General features: G+C 44.1%; 1 protein-coding gene across 1 annotated transcript; it reads right to left on the bottom strand.

Moving 5' to 3' along the window:
* Window positions 1-439: 439 nt before the first annotated feature.
* Window positions 440-21,522, bottom strand: rgs20 (regulator of G protein signaling 20). Its single transcript, XM_036986799.1, has 5 exons — window positions 21,442-21,522; window positions 9,930-10,135; window positions 3,454-3,531; window positions 2,342-2,576; window positions 440-2,265 (listed from the first exon to the last, which is right to left on the bottom strand). Exons 1-5 carry the CDS (start codon window positions 21,502-21,504, stop codon window positions 2,077-2,079), a joined length of 771 nt encoding a protein of 256 aa, XP_036842694.1. The 5' UTR covers window positions 21,505-21,522; the 3' UTR covers window positions 440-2,076.
* Window positions 21,523-23,262: the final 1,740 nt, after the last annotated feature.

Below are 23,262 nucleotides of genomic sequence, written 5' to 3'. Positions count from 1 at the left end.
TTTTCTCTCTGCTGCCGCATGGCAAGCGCTACCGATGCACCAAGTCTGGAACCAACAGGACCCTGAACAGCTTCTACCTTCAAGCCATAAGATTGTTAGTCTGGGTAGCTACTGGTTAACTATTTAACTATCTGCATTGACCCTTTTTGCAAACACTTTTTTTTTTACTCATCATATACGCTGCTGTTGTTTATTATCTATCCTGTTGCCTAGTCACTTTATCCCTACCTACATGTACATATCTACCTCGACTACCTCGTACCCCTGCACACTACCCCGTGTATATAGCCTCGTTACTCATTGACTTGGTACTGGTACCCTGTGTATATAGCCAAGTTATCTATCGTTACTTATTGTGTATTTACTATTACTTTTATTATTGTTATCTTTTCTATTATTTTTCTATTTTCTCTCTCTGCATTGTGGGGAAGCATTTCACTGTTAGTCTACACCAGTTTACGAAGCATGTGACGAATATAATTTGATTTGATTATTCCCATAGATTATAATGTAGTAGTGCTCTATGTAGGGGATAGGGAGCCATTTTGGAGGAAATAAATGTATAACGTAGATTTGACTTGGGTCCCAAACTGCACCCTATTGCCTATATAGTTCACTACTTTAGACCAGGGCCCATTAGGCAGTGCACTATATAGTGAATCAAGGGTGTCAATTGGGAGACCCACTTGATTCTCATATGCAGTTTACCCACAATTCCCTTTTGTCTATTTACAAACGCATAAATATATATAATATTGCCCACAAGTAGGCATCATTTGCCCGTCCAAACAATTATACAAATAATAAACAATCATAACACACAATAAAATAACTTGTACACAAATAAAATGTAGATTATTTTTTTCTAAAACTATATATTCCTTTGGAGTGTGTTGATCTGGAGCAGTAATGGTGGTGTGGAGTAGAGCCCTGGGGGGAATGGAGCCTTAAGGGAGCAGAGCCCTGGAGGGAATGGAGCCTTAAGGGAGTAGAGGCCTGGGAGGAATGGAGCCTTAAGGGAGTAGAGCCCTGGGGGGAATGGAGCCTTAAGGGAGTAGAGCCCTGGGGGGAATGGAGCCTTAAGGGAGTAGAGCCCTGGGGGGAATGGAGCCTTAAGGGAGTAGAGCCCTGGGGGGAATGGAGCCTTAAGGGAGTAGAGTCCTGGGGGGAATGGAGCCTTAAGGGAGTAGAGCCGCTGTGGAATAGAGAGCTGGGACCGTAGAGCCTTAGGTGGAGTAGAACCCTCACCCTCAGGGGAGTACAGCCTTCAGAAGAGTAGAACCCTCAGAACAGTAGAGCCCTAGGTGGAGTAGAACCCTCAGGACAGTAGAGACCTAGGTGGAGTAGAACCCTCAGGACAGTAGAGCTCTAGGTAGAGTAGAACCCTAAGGATAGTAGAGACCTAGGTGGAATAGAGCCCTTGGGGAGTAGAGCCCTCGGGAGAGTAGAGCCCTCACCCTCAGAGGAGCTGAGCCCAGTAGAATAGAGCCTTCAGAATAGTATAGCCCTAGGCGAGTAGACTTCTCGGACAGTAAAACCCTGAGTGTCTTTAGTCAGGTGACATCTCTGTAGCGCGGAGCCAGGTCATGGGGACAGCGCTAGGTCAGGTCAGAGGCCCGCTTCACATCCTCTACACTCCTGGAGAGCTACTGGGTGTGCAGGCAGTTATAGCACACCTAATAGCTCTCCAGGAGGAAGGTTGGCCACCCCTTCTCTTCACTAACATTCAAACCAAATGGAAATGAGAAAAGAGAGACGATCCCAGGTTTATTGTCACCTAAGACTCTAGAACAAAGAGTGTTGACTTAGGACTCGGAGACCTACTCTGAGATTGCTGAGTTAGGACTCAGGGGCCTGCTCTGAGAGTGCTGAGTTAGGACTCAGGGGCCTGCTCTGAGAGTGCTGAGTTAGGACTCAGGGGCCTGCTCTGAGAGTGCTGAGTTAAGCCTCGGGGGCCTGCTCTGAGAGTGCTGAGTTAGGACTCGGGGGCCTGCTCTGAGAGTGCTGAGTTAGGACTCAGGGGCCTGCTCTGAGAGTGCTGAGTTAGGACTAAGGGGCCTGCTTGACAGTGCTGAGTTAGGACTCAGGGGCCTGCTCTGAGAGGGAGTTGAGCAGGTTCTTGTAGGCGGGGGAGTTCATGTATCGGGGGTAGGAGTCTCTTTGCATCAGCGTGTAGATCTGCACCTGAGCATCAACGAAGGTCTGGGACGACGGCTCCAACATGTTCTTGTTGATCACCTCCCGAACACGGGAGTCCAGACTCACCTGGGGAAACACAGCATGAAAAGACTAGATACATATAATATCACATGAAGAAGAAGGAGGAGAAGTCTTTACTCACCTCTTTGGGTGAGAGGATGGAGACGTAGTCCTCGTAGATGACCCGTGCCTTCTCCTCAATGGAGGTCTTGTTGGTTTCCTTGGTGAACTCCTCACAAGCCAGCCAGAACAACATGTTCTCCTCACTGAACTCTGTACACAGGAACAACCTAAACGCCACTCGGCCAGCAGCGCACGACATCAGTCGGTCAAACGACTGGGCCCAGGAACGGACCTCCTCCAGAGTGGGAGGGGGGCTGCAGAGAACACATGCCAATCAGAGAAGAACAGCAGGCACCAGGTAAGGCACTAACACACTGGACTTACAGGGGCTGACACCGTTTCACCAACACCAGGCACTAACACACTGGACTTACAGGGGCTGACACCGTTTCACCAACACCAGGTACTAACACACTGGACTTACAGGGGCTGACACCATTTCACCAACACCAGGCACTAACACACTGGACTTACAGGGGCTGACACCATTTCACCAACACCAGGTACTAACACACTGGACTTACAGGGGCTGACACCGTTTCACCAACACCAGGCACTAACACACTGGACTTACAGGGGCTGACACCATTTCACCAACACCAGGCACTAACACACTGGGCTTACAGGGGCTGACACCGTTTCACCAACACCAGGTACTAACACACTGGACTTACAGGGGCTGACACCGTTTCACCAACACCAGGCACTAACACACTGGACTTACAGGGGCTGACACCATTTCACCAACACCAGGTACTAACACACTGGACTTACAGGGGCTGACACCGTTTCACCAACACCAGGCACTAACACACTGGACTTACAGGGGCTGACACCATTTCACCAACACCAGGCACTAACACACTGGGCTTACAGGGGCTGACACCGTTTCACCAACACCAGGTACTAACACACTGGACTTACAGGGGCTGACACCGTTTCACCAACACCAGGTACTAACACACTGGACTTACAGGGGCTGACACCGTTTCACCAACACCAGGCACTAACACACTGCTAGCCATTAAGCCCTTGATCAGTTATCCAATGTACTAATGCAGGACTGGAGGTGAGCAACTCAACAGAACTCATCTTTAACATTCTCTACACAGGAATACTGCTGTGACTAACCTGTCCTCACAGTCGGCCGTTCCCTCAGCCTTGAGGTCGTAGGATGCCCGCCGGTTCCTCTCCTCACGCTCCTCGTTCCTATAGGAGAGAACGATGGGCAACAGGACAGAGCTCAGACGACATCTAGGAGTGAATATATATGATGTACCAGTCAGGAGGTTACACATGTCATCACTGACCCTATCAACCTCATAATGATGCACATCCAATCAACTGTGTGATGATGTACTGTAGGGTGATGTACTGTAGTGTAGTGTATTGTAGGGGGATATACTGTAGGGTGATGTGTAGATGAAGGGTGCTGTGTGGATGAAGGGTGCTGTGTAGATGAAGGGTGCTGTGTAGATGAAGGGTGCTGTGTAGATGATCCTATGTACTGTAGGATGATGTACTGTAGTGTATTGTAGGATGATGTACTGTAGTGTATTGTAGGGGGATGTACATTAGGGTGCTGTGTGATTATTTATTTATTTTTCACCTTTATTTAACCAGGTAGGCAAGTTGAGAACAAGTTCTCATTTACAATTGCGACCTGGCCAAGATAAAGCAAAGCAGTTTGACACATACAACAACACAGAGTTACACATGGAGTAAAACAAACATACAGTCAATAATACAGTAGAAAAATAAGTCTATATACAATGTGAGCAAATGGGGTGAGATAAGGGAGGTAAAGGCAAAAAAAAGGCCATGGTGGCGAAGTAAATACAATATAGCAAGAAAAACACTGGAATGGTAGATTTGCAGTGGAAGAATGTGCAAAGTAGAGAGAAATAATGGGGTGCAAAGGAGCTAAATAAATAAATACAGTAGGGGGAGAGGTAGTTGTTTGGGCTAAATTATAGATGGGCTATGTACAGGTGCAGTAATCTGTGAGATGCTCTGACAGCTGGTGCTTAAAGCTAGTGAGGGAGATAAGTGTTTCCAGTTTCAGAGATTTTTGTAGTTCGTTCCAATCATTGGCAGCAGAGAACTGGAAGGAGAGGCGGCCAAAGGAAGAATTGGTTTTGGGGATGACCAGTGAGATATACCTGCTGGAGCGTGTGCTACGAGTGGGTGCTGCTATGGTGACCAGCGAGCTGAGATAAGGGGGGACTTTACCTAGCAGGGTCTTGTAGATGATCTGGAACCAGTGGGTTTGTCGACGAGTATGAGGCGAGAGCCAGCCAACGAGAGCGTGCAGGTCGCAGCGATGGGTAGTATATGGGGCTTTGGTGACAAAACGGATGGCACTGTGATAGACTGCATCCAATGTATTGAGTAGGGTATTGGAGGCTAATTTGTAAATGACATCGTCGAAGTCGAAGATCGGTAGGTGCATTTAGTTTTACTTGTATTTTAGAGCAATTGGAGGCCACGGAAGGAGAGTTGTATGGCATTGACATTCGTCTGGAGTGTTGTTAATACAGTGTCCAAAGAAGGGCCAGAAGTATACAGAATGGTGTCGTCTGCGTAGAGGTGGATCAGAGACTCACCAGCAGCAAGAGCGACACCATTGATGTATACAGAGAAGAGAGTCGGTCCAAGAATTGAACCCTGAGGCACCCCCATAGAGACAGCCAGAGGCCCGGACAACAGGCCCTCCGATTTGACACACTGAACTCTATCTCTACTCTCTCTAACTAGTTGGTGAACCAGGCGAGGCAATCATTTGAGAAACCAAGGCTATCGAGTCTGCCGATGAGGATGTGGTGATTGACAGTCGAAAGCCTTGGCCAGATCAATGAATACGGCTGCACAGTATTGTCTCTTATCGATGGCAGTTAAGATATCGTTTAGGACCTTGAGGTGTGGCTGAGGTGCACCCATGACCAGCTCTGAAACCAGATTGCATAGGGGAGAAGGTATGGTGGGATTCGAAATGGTCGGTAATCTGTTTGTTGACGACTTGGCTTTCGAAGACCTTAGAAAGGCAGGGTAGGATAGATATAGGTCTGTAGCAGTTTGGGTCAAGAGTGTCCCCCCCTTTGAAGAGGGGGATGACCGCAGCTGTTTTCCAATCTTTGGGAATCTCAGACGACACAAAAGAGAGGTTGAACAGGCTGGTAATAGGGGTTGCAACCATTTCTGCAGATAATTTTAGATTTGTAGGGGTCCATATTTTGCAGCTCTTTCATCAGCTGACTGGATTTGGGAGAAGGAGAAATGGGGAAGGTTTGGGCAAGTTGCTGTGGGGGGTGCAGTCCTGTTAACCGGGGTAGGGGTAGCCAGGTGGAAAGCATGGCCAGCCGTAGAAAAAGGCTTATTGGAATTCTCAATTATAGTGGATTTATCAGTGGTGACAGTGTTTCCTATCCTCAGTGCAGTGGGCAGCTGGGAGGAGGTGTTCTTATTCTCCATGTACTTTACAGTGTCCCAAAACTTTTTTGAATTTGTGTTGCAGGAAAAATCTTTAAAAAGTTAGCCTTGGCTTTTCTAACTGCCTGTGTATATTGGATTCTAGCGTCCCTGAAAAGTTGCATATCACGGGGGCTGTTCGATGCTAATGCAGAACGCCATAGGATGTTTTTGTGCTGGTCAAGGGCAGTCAGGTCTGGAGAGAACCAAGGGCTATATCTGTTCCTGGTTCTACATTTCTTGAATGGAGCATTCTTATGCTTATTGATGATGAACTATAGGGTGATATGTAGATGAACGGTGCTGTACTATAGGGTGATATGTAGATGAATGGTGCTGTGTAGAGTTCTGTACTATAGGGTGATGTGTAGATGAATGGTACTGTACTATAGGGTGATGTGTAGATGAACGGTGCTGTGTAAAGTGCTGTACTATAGGGTGATGTGTAGATGAACAGTGCTGTACTATAGGGTGATGTGTAGGTGAACGGTGCTGTGTAGAGTGCTGTACTATAGGGTGATGTGTAGCTGAATGGTGCTGTGTAGAGTGCTGTACTATAGGGTGATGTGTAGATGAACAGTGATGTACTATAGGGTGATGTGTAGAGTGCTGTACTATAGGGTGATGTGTAGATGAACGGTGCTGTACTATAGGGTGATGTGTAGATGAATGGTGATGTGTAGATGAATGGTGCTGTGTAGAGTGCTGTACTATAGGGTGGTGTGTAGATGAACAGTGCTGTACTATAGGGTGATGTGTAGATGAACAGTGATGTACTGTAGGGTGATGTGTAGAGTGCTGTAATATAGGGTGATGTGTAGATGAACAGTGATGTACTGTTGGGTGATGTGTAGAGTGCTGTACTATAGGGTGATGTGTAGATGAACAGTGATGTACTGTAGGGTGCTGTGTAGAGTGCTGTACTATAGGGTGATGTGTAGATGAACAGTGATGTTCTGTAGGGTGATGTGTAGAGTGCTGTACTATAGGGTGATGTGTAGATGAACGGTGCTGTACTATAGGGTGATGTGTAGATGAATGGTGCTGTGTAGAGTGCTGTACTATAGGGTGATGTGTAGATGAACAGTGATGTACTGTAGGGTGATGTGTAGTGTGCTGTACTATAGGGTGATGTGTAGATGAACAGTGATGTACTGTAGGGTGATGTGTAGAGTGCTGTACTATAGGGTGATGTGTAGATGAACAGTGATGTACTGTAGGGTGATGTGTAGATGAATGGTGCTGTGTAGAGTGCTGTACTATAGGGTGATGTGTAGATGAATGGTGCTGTGTAGAGTGCTGTACTATAGGGTGATGTGTAGATGAACAGTGATGTACTGTAGGGTGATGTGTAGAGTGCTGTACTATAGGGTGATGTGTAGATGAACGGTGCTGTACTATAGGGTGATGTGTAGATGAATGGTGATGTGTAGAGTGCTGTACTATAGGGTGATGTGTAGATGAACAGTGCTGTACTATAGGGTGATGTGTAGATGAACGGTGCTGTGCAGAGTGCTGTACTATAGTGTGATGTCTAGATGAACAGTGCTGTACTATAGGGTGATGTGTAGATGAACAGTGATGTGTAGAGTGCTGTACTATAGGGTGGTGTGTAGATGAACAGTGTTGTACTATAGGGTGATATGTAGATGAACAGTGCTGTACTATAGGGTGATGTGTAGATGAACAGTGATGTACTGAGTGCTGTACTATAGGGTGATGTGTAGAGTGCTGTACTATAGGGTGATGTGTAGATGAACAGTGCTGTACTATAGGGTGATGTGTAGAGTGCTGTACTATAGGGTGATGTGTAGACGAACGGTGCTGTACTGTAGAGTATTGTAGGGGGATGTACTGTAGTGTATTGTAGGGGGATATACTGTAGTGTATTGTAGGGGGATATACTGTAGTGTATTGTAAGGGATGTACTGTAGTGTAGGGGATGTACTGTAGTGTATTGTAGGGGGATGTACTGTAGTGTATTGTAGGGGGATGTACTGTAGGGTGACGTACTGTAGGGTATCTACTGTAGGATGACGTATTGTAGGGTGATCTACTGTAGGATGACGTATTGTAGGGTGACGTACTGTAGGGTGACGTATTGTAGGGTGATCTACTGTAGGGTGACGTACTGTAGGATGACGTATTGTAGGGTGATCTACTGTAGGGTGATGTACTGTAGGATGATGTACTGTGTGATATACTGTAGTACATTAGGGTGCTGTATGATTCCTAATTGTTTACATGTATTTAACTAGGCAAGTCAGTGAAGAACAAATTCTTATTTTCAATGAAGGCCTAGGAACGGTAGGTTAACTGCCTTTTTCAGGGGCAGAAAGACAGATTTCTACCTTGTCAGCTCGGGGATTCGATCTTGCAACCTTTCGGTTACTAGTCCAACGCTCTAACCACTAGGCTAGCTGCCACCCTATAGTACATCACCCTACAGTACATCCCCCTACAATACACTACAGTAAATCACCTTACAGTACATCCCCCTACAGTACATCACCTTACATCTACACAGCACCCTACAGTACAGCACCCTACAGTACAGCACCATACACCTACACAGCACACTACGTCACACAGCACCCTTCATAGCACACTTCATCACACAGCACCCTTCCTCTACACAGCACCCTACAGTACAGCACCCTACATCACACAGCACCCTACAGTACATAAGGGTAGGGTTATGTACTGTAGGGTGCTGTGTGATGTAGGGTGCTGTACTGTAGGGTGATGTACTATAGGGTGCTGTACTGTAGGGGGATGTACTGTAGGGGGATGTACTATAGGGTGATGTACTGCAGGGTGATGTACTGTAGGGTGCTGTACTGTAGGGTGCTGTACTGTAGGGGGATGTACTGTAGGGGGATGTACTGTAGGGTGATGTACTGTAGGGGGATGTTCTGTAGGGTGCTGTACTGTAGGGTGCTGTACTGTAGGGGGATGTACTGTAGGGTGATGTACTGTAGGGTGATGTACTGTAGGATGATGTACTGTAGGATGATGTTCTGTAGGGTGCTGTGTAGCTGTAGGATGATGTACTGTAGGGTGCTGTGTAGATGTAGGGTGGTGTACTGTAGGATGATGTACTGTAGGGTTATGTACTGTAGGGTGCTGTGTAGATGTAGGGTGACGTACTGTAGGGTGCTGTGTAGATGTAGGGTGATGTACTGAAGGCTGGTGTGTGATGTAGGGTGCTGTGTGATGTAGAGTGATATCCTGGAGGGCGTTGTGTGATGTAGGGTGCTGTGTGATGTAGGGTGTTGTGTGATGAATGGTGCTGTGTGATGTAGGGTGCTGTGTGATGAAGGGTGCTCTGTGATGAAGGGTGCTGTGTGATGTAGGGTGCTGTGTGATGAAGGGTGCTGTGTGATGTAGAGTGATATCCTGGAGGGTGTTGTGTGATGTAGGGTGCTGTGTGATGTAGGGTGCTGTGTGATGAATGGTGCTGTGTGATGAAGGGTGCTGTGTGATGAAGGGTGCTGTGTGATGAAGGGTGCTGTGTGATGGATGGTGCTGTGTGATGAATGGTGCTGTGTGATGTAGGGTGCTGTGTGATGTAGGGTGCTGTGTGATGTAGGGTGCTGTGTGATGGAGGGTGCTATGTGATGAATGGTGCTGTGTGGTGAAGGGTGCTGTGTGGTGAAGGGTGCTGTGTGGTGAAGGGTGCTGTGTGATGAATGGTGCTGTGTGGTGAAGGGTGCTGTGTGATGAATGGTGCTGTGTGATGAATGTTGCTGTGTGATGAATGGTGCTGTGTGATGAAGGGTGCTGTGTGATGAATGGTGCTGTGTGATGAAGGGTGCTGTGTGATGAATGGTACTGTACTGAAGGGTGCTGTGTGATGAATGGTGCTGTGTGATGTAGGGTGCTGTGTGATGAAGGGTGCTGTGTGATGAATGGTACTTTACTGAAGGGTGCTATGTGATGAATGGTGCTGTGTGATGTAGGGTGCTGTGTGATGTAGGGTGCTGTGTGGAACAATGCTGGGTGTGTGACACACTACTAGAAGTGCATGACAGAGTTTGCGTCCCAATGGCACCCTATTCCCCATAGGATTTTAATCAAAAGTAGTGCACTATAAAGCAAACCAGGTGCTGTCTGGGATGAATCCATACTGTTCGTACCAGGAACAGCTACAGCAGCAGCACCAGCAGAAGCAACAGGCGTTGTTCCCTCTCTGGTTCACCTGGCTCTGATTCCCCTGGTTCTGGTTCCCCTGGTTCTGGCTCTGGTTAGGGTCCTGCTGGGTCGGTGTCGTGCCACCCGCCATCGACTCCTGCTGCACCGACATCTGACGCTTTCGCATCTCCATACGCTCTGATCCCATGGGCTGGAGGGACACAGAGATACAGAGAGTTACAGCCCATGGGCTGGAGGGACACAGAGATACAGAGAGTTAGAACCCATGGGCTGGAGGGACACAGAGATACAGAGAGTTAGAACCCATGGGCTGGAGGGACACAGAGATACAGAGAGTTAGAACCCATGGGCTGGAGGGACACAGAGATACAGAGGGTTAGAGCCCATGGGCTGGAGGGACACAGAGATACAGAGGGTTAGAGCCCATGGGCTGGAGGGACACAGAGATACAGAGGGTTAGAGCCCATGGGCTGGAGGGACACAGAGATACAGAGAGTTACAGCCCATGGGCTGGAGGGACACAGAGATACAGAGGGTTAGAGCCCATGGGCTGGAGGGACACAGAGATACAGAGGGTTAGAGCCCATGGGCTGGAGGGACATAGAGACACAGAGAGTTAGATCCCATTGGCTGGAAGGACATAGAGACAGAGGGTTAGATCCCATTGGCTGGCGGGACACACATGGTTAGATCCCGTTGGCTGGAGGACAAAGAGACAGAGAGGGTTAGATCCCATTGGCTAGAGGGACACACAGAGGAGTGGGACAGACAGACAGGGCTGATTCTATGGGGCTAAGACAGACAGACAGACAGACAGACAGACAGACAGACAGACAGACAAGGCTGATCCCATGAGGCTGAGGACAGACAGACAGACAGACAGACAAGGCTGATCCCATGGGGCTGAGGACAGACAGACAGACAAGGCTGATCCCATGGGGCTGAGGACAGACAGACAGACAGACAAGGCTGATCCCATGGGGCTGAGGACAGACAGACAGACAAGGCTGATCCCATGGGGCTGAGGACAGACAGACAGACAGACAAGGCTGATCCCATGGGGCTGAGGACAGACAGACAGACAAGGCTGATCCCATGGGGCTGAGGATAGACAGGCAGACAGACAGACAAGGCTGATCCCATGGGGCTGAGGACAGACAGACAGAGGAGGATAATATGCTGCATAATATTGTAATAACAGTCATGTGATGACATGCAAATGAACTAAGACTAGGTTTCTATTATACAGTATTAGTCTTTGAAACAGCATCAGTAATACTACAACCAATCTGGCCTTGCAATATGTGTAACACAAAGCTAGAGCTCCATCAGTGCTCTACTGTATGGTCCTGATAATGTCGCTACAACATCTACGGACGGTTCCTTCATGGTATAGTTTCTGCTATGACACGCTCTGTTGGGACCCTATAGTGGACTCCAACAGTATTGGGACAGTGAGACGTGTTGTTTTGGCCTCCAGCACTTTGAATTTGAAATGATACAATGATTATGAGGATAAAGGGCAGGCTGTCAACTATAATATAGAGGATATTTTCATCCATATTGGGTGAACCGTTTCGAAATTACACAACGTTTTGTACATATTGGCTCCATTTTAGGGGAACAAAAGTATTGGGACAAATTCACTTATGTGTATTAAAGTAGTGAAAAGTTAAGTATTTGGTCCCATATTCATAGCAAATGGTGACTACATCAAGCTTGTGACTCTACACATTTGTTAGATGTATTTGCTGTTTGTTTTGGTTGTGTTTGAGTTTATTTTGTGCCCAATAGAAATTAATGGGAAATACACTGAACTAAAATATAAACGCAACATGTAAAGTATTGGTCCACAGCTCGCAGAAATGTTCCATACGCACAAAGATTATTTATCTCAAATGTTATGCACACAAATGTTAACATCCCTTTCAGTGTACAAAAATACAGTGACAAAATCCCGAGGCCCATTGTGAAATCCATAGATGGTTTTATTTAACCTTTATTTAACCTTGGCAAGTCTGTAAATACGAAATTGTTCTTAACTATGACGGCCTACCCCAGCCAAACCCTCCCCTAACCCGGACGACGCCCTATGGGACTCCCGATCACGGTCGGTTGTGATACAGCCTGGGATCAAACCAGGGTCTGTAGTGACACCTACAGCACTGAGATGCAGGGCCTTAGACTGCTGCGCCACTCGGGAGCTAAATTACAACCTAATAAATGAATTTATATCAATTGACTGATTTCCTAATTTGAACTGTAAAATCAATGAAATTGTTGCATGTTGCATTATATTTTAGCTCAGTATAATTAATTGTAATTCTTTTGTAATTTGTATTGTAAATAAGAGTATAATGTTTCTAAACACTTCTACGTACATTAATGTGAATGCTACCATGGTTACAGGTAATCCTGAATGAATCGTGAATAATGATGAGTGAGGAAGTTACAGATGCACAAATATCATACTCCTAAGACATGCTAACCTCTCACCATTACAATAACAGGAGAGGTTAGCATTTTATATCATACCCCCAAGACATGCTAACCTCTCACCATTACTATAACAGGGGAGGTTAGCATTTTATATCATACCTCCAAGACATGCTAACCTCTCCCCATTACTATAACAGGGGAGGTTAGCATTTTATATCATACCCCCAAGACATGCTATCCTCTCACCATTACTATAACAGGGGAGGTTAGCATTTTATATCATACCCCCAAGACATGCTAACCTCTCACCATTACAATAACAGGGGAGGTTAGCAGTTTATATCACACCCCCAAGACATGCTAACCTCTCACCATTACTATAACAGGAGAGGTTAGCATTTTATATCATACCCCCAAGACATGCTAACCTCTCACCATTACTATAACAGGGGAGGTTAGCATTTTATATCATACCCCCAAGACATGCTAACCTCTCACCATTACAATAACAGGGGAGATTGGCATTTTATATCATTCCCCCAAGACATGCTAACCTCTCACCATTACAAAACAGGGGAGGTTAGCATTTTATATCATACCCCCAAGACATGCTAACCTCTCACCATTACAATAACAGGGGAGGTTAGCATTTTATATCACACCACCAAGACATGCTAACCTCTCACCATTACTATAACAGGGGAGGTTAGCATTTTTTGGGGGGTATGATATTTGTGTGTCTAACTTTCTCACTATCCGTTATCATGGTAGTATTCACATTAATGTAGAAGTGTATAGAAACATATTCTATTCTTATTTACAATAAAAGTGAATCCAAAATGACACAATACATTATTTACCATTAATTTCTATTGGTCACAAAATAATCTAAACAACCTAAACAAACAGCAAATGCATCCAACAAATGTGTAGAGTCACAAGCTTGATGTCATCATTGTGTGCTGGGAATAATGGACCAAATACTCAACTTGAGTCATTGTATCATTTCAAAGCGCTGGAGTACAGAGCCAAAACAACTAAACATGTGTCCCTGTCTCAACCCTTTTGGAGCTCACTGTATATAGACGTGTGTTTCTTTCTAAATCATGTATTGGCCAAAGGTGGTCTCCAATCACGTTTTAGTGATGTGGTCTCCAATCAAGTTTTAGTGATGTGGCCTCCAATCACGTTTTAGTGAGGTGGCCTCCAATCACGTTTTAGTGATGTGGCCTCCAATCACGTTTTAGTGAGGTGGCCTCCAATCACGTTTTAGTGAGGTGGCCTCCAATCACGTTTTAGTGATGTGGCCTCCAATCACGTTTTAGTGATGTGGCCTCCAATCACGTTTTAGTGAGGTGGCCTCCAATCACGTTTTAGTGAGATGGCCTCCAATCACGTTTTAGTGATGTGGCCTCCAATCACGTTTTAGTGATGTGGCCTCCAATCACGTTTTAGTGTTTGGAGGTTTTCACTTTGTCATTATGGGGTATTTTGTATGGATGGGTGAGGGAAAACAAATGTTTAACCCTTTCATGCGTTAGTTCCAAATATCTGTAACGGTCGCGTGAGTTTTTATGCACGTGATGTTAGAACGTTCCTTCCATTCCAGAATGTGATTGTTACTCAACAGTACATTTTATTCATGCTGCCCTCAAACCAAGGCACGCAGCCTGTTTTTATTTATAGGTTGTTTTCAACTTGTCAATTTCAAATTATTTTCGAGCAAGTTTTTTATTTTCTAAGAACAGCTTGAATTGAGGTGGGTTCCGCCTAATTCATTCACTGTCACGACTTTCGCCGAAGTCGGTCCCTCTCCTTGTTCGGGCGGTGTTCGGAGGTTGACGTCACCGACCTTCTAGCCATCACTGATCCATTTTTTGTCTTGTCTTCCTTCACACCTGGTTCCAATCCCAATTCTGATTCCGGATCGCGGTGGAAACATGGGAGGCCGCCCATGTCCACCTTCAGCGCGCCGTACTGCGCCAGAAAGTTGGCGCAGACTGTCACCGCAGTGATGCACCGGGGGACCGGGTCTGGCTCTCGACCCGAAATGTGCCCATCCGCCTGCCCTGTCAGAAGCTGGGTCCGCATTTTGTGGGGCCATTTAAAGTCCTGAGGAGAGTGAACGAGGTATGTTACAGGTTACAGCTTCCCCCCAATTACCATATTAACCCCTCGCTCCATGTGTCTCTCCTCAGGCCGGTGGTGACTGGTCCACTCCAGGAGTCTGAGGTGCGGGAGGTTCCTCCGCCCCCTCTGGACATCGAGGGGGCCCCAGCGTACTCTGTTCGCTCCGTACTGGATACGAGATGTCGGGCGAGGGGCCTTCAGTACCTCGTGGACTGGGAGGTGTATGGTCCGGAGGAGAGATGCTGGGTTCCGGTGGAGGACGTGTTGGATCCTTCTATGCTGCGAGATTTCCACCGTCTCCATCCGGATCGCCCTGCGCTTCGCCCTCCTGGTCATCCCCGAGGTCGGGGGGTACTGTCACGACTTCCGCCAAAGTCGGTGCCTCTCCTTGTTCAAGTGGTGTCCGGAGGTCGACGTCACCGACCTTCTACCCATCACTGATCCATTTTTCATTTTCTATTGGTTTTTCTTGTCTTCCTTCACACCTGGTTCCAATCCCATCAATTACATGTTGTGTATTTAACCCTCTGTTATCCCCTCATGTCAAATCAAATCAAATCAAAGTTTATTTGTCACGTGCGCCGAATACAACAGTGAAATGTTTTCTTACAGGCTCTAACCAATAGTGTGGAAAAAAGGGTCCTTGTCGGAGATTGTTTTATTATATGTGTTGAGGTATGTGTTGGTGTGCAACGGGTTTTGTACCCACTTTTGATATTTTGTATATTTTGGAGGTCTGTCAGCACTGATTAAACGACTCCATTTATAACAAGTTTGTTCTCCTGCGCCTGACTTCCCTGCCACCAACACACAGCTTTTACATTCACATAAAAATACTCATTTTTACTTTTACTTTTGGACCAATTCATTTTTTAGACATTTCTGACCCGAACAAAATTCCCCAAACACTTCCCAATTGTTTGTGCAATTCAAGTCTGCAGACATTTGCTCATCTCCTGTCCTGCACACACTTGTTCACATTTTCCGTCTGTTGCCTGCATCTCAGTCATAGTTGTTTTCATAACAAATAATAACTTTGGAAATGTGTGCGTTTCTATCAAAGTAAGTGTCTTATTACGTTATAATAGTTTCTGCATGTCGTTTCTACTGTAGCATAATATATTTGTGTATATTCCTTATAACCATGGACACGAAAGGTAACGTTACTAATTTCATAACCTTTGTGGTGTATTCAATGCTTAGGTAGCTAGCTACAATGCTAATTGCTTCAGAGAAGTATTAGCATGTGTTGTATTTTGACGCTACCCTGGCCTTATGACTCCCAAGTGGCGCAGCTGTCTAAGACACAGTGTCTCAGTGCTAGAGGTGTCACTACAGACACCCAGCTTCAAATCCAGACTGTGTTTCTATCAAAGTAAGTGCCTTATTACGTTATAATAGTTTCTGTGTGTTATGTTATACCGTTTCTACTGTAGCTCACTGTGTGTATGGAGCATAATATATTTGTGTATATTCCTTATAACCGCGGACAAGCGAGGTAACGTTACTAATTTCATAAGGTCAGTTAGGATCACTACTTTATTTTAAGAATGTGAAATGTCAGAATAATAGTAGAGATAATTATTTATTTAAGCTTTTATTTCTTTCATCACATTCCCAGTGGATCAGAAGTTTACATACACTCAATTAGTATTTGAAAGCATTGCCTTTAAATTGTTTAACTTGGGTCAAAGCTTTCGTGTAGCCTTCCACAAGCTTCCCACAATAAGTTGGGTGAATTTTGGCCCATTCCTCCTGACAGAGCTGGTGTAACTGAGTCAGGTTTGTAGGCCTCCTTGCTCGCACACACTTTTTCAGTTCTGCCCACAAATATTCTATAGGGTTGAGGTCAGGGCTTTGTGATGGCCACTCCAATACCTTGACTTGGTTGTCCTTAAGCCATTTTGCAACAACTATGGAAGTATGTTTGGGGTCATTGTCCATTTGAAAGACTAATTTGCGACTAAGCTTTAAATTCCTGACTGATGCCTTGAGATGTTGCTTCAATATATCCACATAATGGATAATCCACATAATCCACATTTTTTTATGGCGGTTTTGGAGCAGTGGCTTCATCCTTGCTGAGCGGACTTTCAGGTTATGTCGATATAGGACTCATTTTACTGTGGATATAGATACTTTTGTAACTGTTTACTCCAGCATCTTCACAAGGTCCTTTGCTGTGTTTCTGGGATTGATTTGCACCTCATACCTGAGCGGACTTTCAGGTTATGTCGATATAGGACTTGTTTTACTGTGGATATTGATACTTTTGTAACTGTTTACTCCAGCATCTTCACAAGGTCCTTTGCTGTGTTTCTGAGATTGATTTGCACTTTTCGCACCGAAGTACGTTCATCTTTAGGAGACAGAACGTGTCTCCTTCCTGAGCGGAAGGATGGCTGTGTGGTCCCATAGTGTTTATACTTGCATACTATTGTTTGTACAGATGAACGTGGTACCTTCAGGCAATTGGAAATTTCTCCCAAGGATGAACCAGACTTGTGGAGGTCGACAATTTTTTTCTGAGGTCTTGGCTGATTTCTTTTGATTTTCCCATGATGTCAAGCAGAGGCACTGAGTTTGACGGTAGGCCTTGAAATACATCTACAGGTACACCTCCAATGATGACAATTAGCCTATCAGAAGCTTCTAAAGCCATTAAATAATTTTCTGGAATTTTCCAAGCTGTTCAAAGGCATAGTCAACTTTGTGTATGTACATTTCTGACCCACTGGAATTGTGATACAGTGATTTATAAGTGAAATAATCTGTCTGCAAACAATTGTTGGAAAAATTACTTGTGTTATGCACAAAGTAGATGTCCTAACTGACTTGCCAAAACTTTAGTTTGTTAACAATACATTTGTGGAGTGGTTGAAAAACGAGTTTTAATGACTCCAACCTAAGTGTATGTAAACGAGTTTTAATGACTCCAACCTAAGTGGATGTAAACTAGTGTTAATGACTCCAACCTGAGTGGATGTAAACTAGTTTTAATGACTCCAACCTAAGTGTATGTAAACTAGTGTTAATGACTCCAACCTGAGTGTATGTAAACTAGTTTTAATGACTCCAACCTAAGTGGATGTAAACTAGTTTTAATGACTCCAACCTAAGTGGATGTAAACTAGTTTTAATGACTCCAACCTAAGTGTATGTAAACTAGTGTTAATGACTCCAACCTGAGTGGATGTAAACTAGTTTTAATGACTCCAACCTAAGTGGATGTAAACTAGTTTTAATGACTCCAACCTGAGTGTATGTAAACTAGTTTTAATGACTCCAAGCTAAGTGTATGTAAACTAGTTTTAATGACTCCAACCTGAGTGTATGTAAACTAGTTTTAATGACTCCAACCTAAGTGTATGTAAACTAGTTTTAATGACTCCAACCTAAGTGTATGTAAACTAGTTTTAATGACTCCAACCTAAGTGGATGTAAACTAGTTTTAATGACTCCAACCTAAGTGTATGTAAACTAGTGTTAATGACTCCAACCTAAGTGGATGTAAACTAGTTTTAATGACTCCAACCTAAGTGTATGTAAACTAGTTTTAATGACTCCAACCTAAGTGTATGTAAACTTATTTTAATGACTCCAACCTAAGTGGATGTAAACTAGTTTTAATGACTCCAACCTAAGTGTATGTAAACTAGTGTTAATGACTCCAACATGAGTGGATGTAAACTAGTGTTAATGACTCCAACATGAGTGGATGTAAACTTCCGACTTCAACTGTATACGTTGAAAATTCCACATAGAAACTTTACACTTCTTTTTCATCCTATCTTCAATATACTGTATATCGGGTTGTTGAAATTGTTGAATTTTATATTTGATTAGATCTTGTTTCAATGTCATGCCATAAATCTAAATAAAGAGCTATATTGAAATAAAGTAAGAAGCCACAGTATTTTCTGAACAGAGACTCCTAATAGTATATGAGGGGTAATGCACTTCAAAACAAGTCTGCCATCCAGATGCCTATCTCTACAGACCCTGCTTGGCTTTGTAAACAATTGTGTACGTTTCAGCTGAGCTATCATGCCAACACGTTTAGACATTGGTCAGCCTCCAACCTCATTTGTGCGGACTACCTAAATAACATTGAATATTGGAAAGGAACTCCTTTAACTTCTCTTACACAGGCTGTATGAGGTTGGGTTTATGTAGGCTACATTGCCATGTGATTTGCCCAATACCATAATTTCAACGTGACGCTAGATATGCTATCATTCATCCATGGTTGATTCAATCTTTGGAAGCTTATAAGTAGTTATCATTCACCCTATAAATAGGATGCCAAAGATATTAATAATACAATTTCCTTTGGATATTGTCTTGTATATTAAGGATGGTTGGTTGATTTCAAATGTAATCTACAAGTTTTTAAAATGTTGGATTCACGCCTCCATCTCAACCAAAAATCCAAGTTAAAGAATAGGACTACATCAAATCAAACTTTATTTGAAGTGCATTTAAAGTTTGATTTGCGCAACATGATGGTGTTGGGCAAATCAGATGTCAACGTAGCCTACATAAACCCAACCCCAGCTAACAACAAACATTCCCCCAACTTTAGAGTTCCCTTATTAAGAGTCTCTTAAGAGGTTTTCATATGAATGTTCCCGTGATGTGCATGGAATGTTTTCAAGAGACCATTCCCTTAATATGAAGTAGAACTTAGCCAGAACATAGTTACCATGTTCTCAGAACCTACTATATTAATGTTCTAGACATGTTTCATTGGAACGTTGCAAGAACATTGGTGTCCGAAGAAAAAATCTTTACACATCACATTACCGAGCCAATCAAGGCCCTGATTGGTTAACCACTGATCCATTCATAGCTCTCTGTCTGTTGGCAAGGTTAGGGATACACACACACTGTTTTAACATAGTGTTTTTAACATTTCATTTTTAACATATAGTGCTTTTAACATTATTTTTTAAACATAGCGGTTTTAACTTACATATTTGACTTACATGATTACATTGTGGATGTTCATTTATAAAGTAATTATTATTCAGCATGTCCTCACCTGGGATTTGAACTCCCAACATTGGTTCACGGTACTCCGATCTCTGTTTCAGGTATTAGTTCATCTGACTATTCTTATCATTGATTTGATCAAAGGCCCTTTCCTGAAGAAACCCTACCCCCTCCTCCCTAGGTACTTGTGTAGATCTGAAACAACCTGATTGGTGTAATCAATAGGGTGAATGCACTTTGAAGTCAGTCTCAGCTCTGTTAAAAGTACACTCATGGTGATTCAGGAGTATCATTAAAACAGGTTAACATGCCCCACCAACATTAGACAACAATACAGAAAACCATTCAATTGTTGAAATAAGTAAATCAAATCAATGATGAGAGAACAGTCAAATTGACTGCTAACTGACAGACATGGTGGTGGAGCAGGAATATCTGAAAGCTGTAAACCAAGAGGTTGTTTTGAGCTCAGATCCCAGGTGTTGGATAATAATTACTGTATAAATGAACATTCACAATGTAATCAGGTATGTCAAATATGGAAGTTAAAAGCACTGTGTGAGTATCCCTAACCAACAGACAATGTCTAAATGATAACTCCACTGTCTCGAACATAGATGGGTTACAAAGTTAACAGGGTACACAGAGGTAGGCATCTGGGTTAGAGCTGGTCGATATGGACAAAAATCCATATTGCATTAAATTGCCTGAATTGATACGGTAAATAGAATGCTTTAGAACACCCTGGACCACTGTTTCTACCCTTGAAACTACTACTACTAATGTGGTGGTTGTAGCCATTCATTGTCCCATTAACAATCACCCATATTAGCAAACTTATTTCATTTTAAACTTCACATGTCTCTAGTATAGGCTTCTTATCATAATGAACAAAATCAGCAAAATGCCTGCGATAAGTGGTCAGTGTGGTCGGTGTTGAAAATGGTTTGTTTATCATCCCGGCTCTAATCTGGATGGTACATTTGTTACCGCTCATATACCAGTAGGAGTCACTGTTCAGACAGGAAATGTAGGACTGTGGCTCCACATTTTATTTCAATATACCACTAATGTTTACTGTGTTTAGGTTCATTGAAACAATCTTTTTTACATTTCTGTGTGAAATTTTCAATGCAATTTTCAATGTATACATAGTTCTGATGATTATGTTGAAATTAGATTGACTTAATCGGGTTGTTACATCAATGTTAATTAAATTGAAGTTTTGCCCCAATTTACAACGCTGGTTGAAATGAGATGAAAATAGCACTGGTTGATGACTTTTTAAAACCAATGTATTTTTTTTACATTGATTCCACGTCACAATACGTTGGCAAAGTGCATTGAAACAACGTTGATTCAGCCAGTATGTGCCCAGTGGGTGGTGTCTGCATGTTCGCTAGTAAAATGGACCCAGACCAGGGAAAATAGGGAGATGGGGGATGATATTTGGATATTTGTAGCATTACCAAACAGCCTCTTTACGATTTGTATGTTGGTTCATTAAGAACTGACATACGAGGAATATCGGTAGGCTGACTTCACCATCACCAGCTGGATGGGGGTGGAGGAGGAGGAAGAGGAGGAGGGGGGGATTCCGTACAGGAAAAAAATCCTGATGTCACTCAATCACAACTCGTATTACAGAATAAAACCTATAGATATCTACATGGCATAGGCTGTTGTGCGAGACGAACACAGAGAACCCGTTGAATAACCATCAGCCCAGAACACAACATCACATCAATAGAAAGTGCCATGATGAAGAGTGAACAGAAAAAGACGCAGTCGTTACGAAGCTTACAGCTCCATCCATCCATCGCCCTCTACCACCACTCGGCACAACCACCGTGACAGACCGTTTTAACCCGCCTAGCCCGCTCTTCTCCCGACCAGACCAGACCAGGACCCATCGGGAAACCAAATACTCACAGTTTCACCATGTATGCCCAGGGAGAAGAGGGAATTCTCTGCCAAGATTACATCCGTCGGCATACGACTTCTTCCACCCGACCGGCTGGGTGCTGTCAGTGCGCATGCGCATTCTGTAGTAGTAGTAGTAGCGGGAGCATAGCTCGGACGGTGGATGTCACAGATTGATCTCACAGCTCTACAGATGGAGACTGCTGCTGCTGTGCAGTATTTTAGATACCGAGGCGGTGCTACCGAGAGAGATGGACTCTCACTGTGGTGGAGGGGGGATTGGGCTAGGGTACTTCTGCTGTCATCTCGAGTCATATCCAATATGATGGACATAGGCCTTCCTTCATGTGTTTAGTAGAGGGACAGTCAAGCATAAGTATGTTCAAGCCAGAAACATAGGCTAGAACCCGACATGATCAGAAAGAAACCACAGTGTTCTCAGTGGATTAATAGGTTCCGATGAGAAGATACACAATTAAAGTCATGCTGCTGTCTATGGTGCTGAAACAGCAAGGCTTGAACAGACAACTGGAGTAACCAGTTAAAAGGTTCACAGTAGCAGTCTGGTTAGAAGGGTTACTATAGTTCCTAACTCTAGGAGTCTGAAACAGGTTCACAGTAGCAGTCAGACTGGTTAGAAGGGTTACTATAGTTCCTAACTCTAGGAGTCTGAAACAGGTTCACAGTAGCAGTCAGACTGGTTAGAAGGGTTACTATAGTTCCTAACTCTAGGAGTCTGAAACAGACTGTATCCTCTGGAATGAGCTGATCACTCTCCTTCAGTGACATCTTCTGTCCTCATAGGCCTACAGTCTGTCACTGAGGTGAAAGACAACAGTGATCTCTACAGGATAACTGGCATACTGGAGCAAACTCAAACCTTGCTTAAAAAATTATTTATATGCCTTTATTTAACTAGGCAAGTCAGTTAAGAACAAATTATTATTTAGAATGACAGCCTACCCCAGTGAGCCACCCTATGGTTCTCCGAATCACAGCTGGTTGTGAACCTGCCTGGATTTGAACCAGGGTGTCTGTAGTGACACCTCAAGTGCTGAGATGCAGTGCCTTAGAGTGCTGTGCCACTCAGGAGCTCCCTGAGTTTCAGTGGAATAATTAGCTGGAATAATGTTTGAAACATGTTTGTGTCTTCATGTTTTCCAGATGTCTCAGTAGAGTTGTGTGAAAACAGGTAGCCTGTTGGTATGTTGCATTTATGTGAATGAGTGAGTAAAAAATAAATAATACTCACACAGTGCTGAGGATGTTCTCTTTTTAACAAGCTGAATATGACGCATTGTTGAGCATAATCTCAATCACTAGACGGACACTAGATGGCCCTGTGTGCTCACCAACACACTATCAGACACTACATATACTAATACTAAATGCAGAATGTTGTAAAAAAAGCAATCAAGCCTGGAATTCATGTCATTTTGGCATTTGTCTGTTACGGCTACTGACGTATCAGTTATGGTAGCCTATTGGTAATCTCTACTACATGACCAAAGGCTTTCCACTAGATGTTGGGACATTGCTGCGGGGACGTGCTTCCATTCAGCCAAAAAAGCATTAGTGAGGTCGGCACTGATGTTGAGCGATTAGGCCTGACTCGCAGTCGGCGTTCCAATTCATCCCAAAGGCTTCGATGGAGTTGAGGTCAGGGCTCTGTGTAGGACAGTCAAGTTCTTCCACAAACCATTTCATTATGGACCTTTGTGCACGGAGGCATTGTCATGCAGAAACAGGAAATGGCCATCCCCAAACTGTTTCTACACGCTTGGAAGCTCAGAATTGTCTAGAATGTTATTGCATGCTGTAGTGTTAAGA

The sequence above is a fragment of the Oncorhynchus mykiss genome, chromosome 8 (genome assembly GCF_013265735.2).
Source record: "Oncorhynchus mykiss isolate Arlee chromosome 8, USDA_OmykA_1.1, whole genome shotgun sequence".
NCBI classification, from domain to species: domain Eukaryota; kingdom Metazoa; phylum Chordata; class Actinopteri; order Salmoniformes; family Salmonidae; genus Oncorhynchus; species Oncorhynchus mykiss.
Note: the sequence above shows the minus strand (reverse complement) of the source record. Positions and strands in the feature narration are given on the sequence as shown.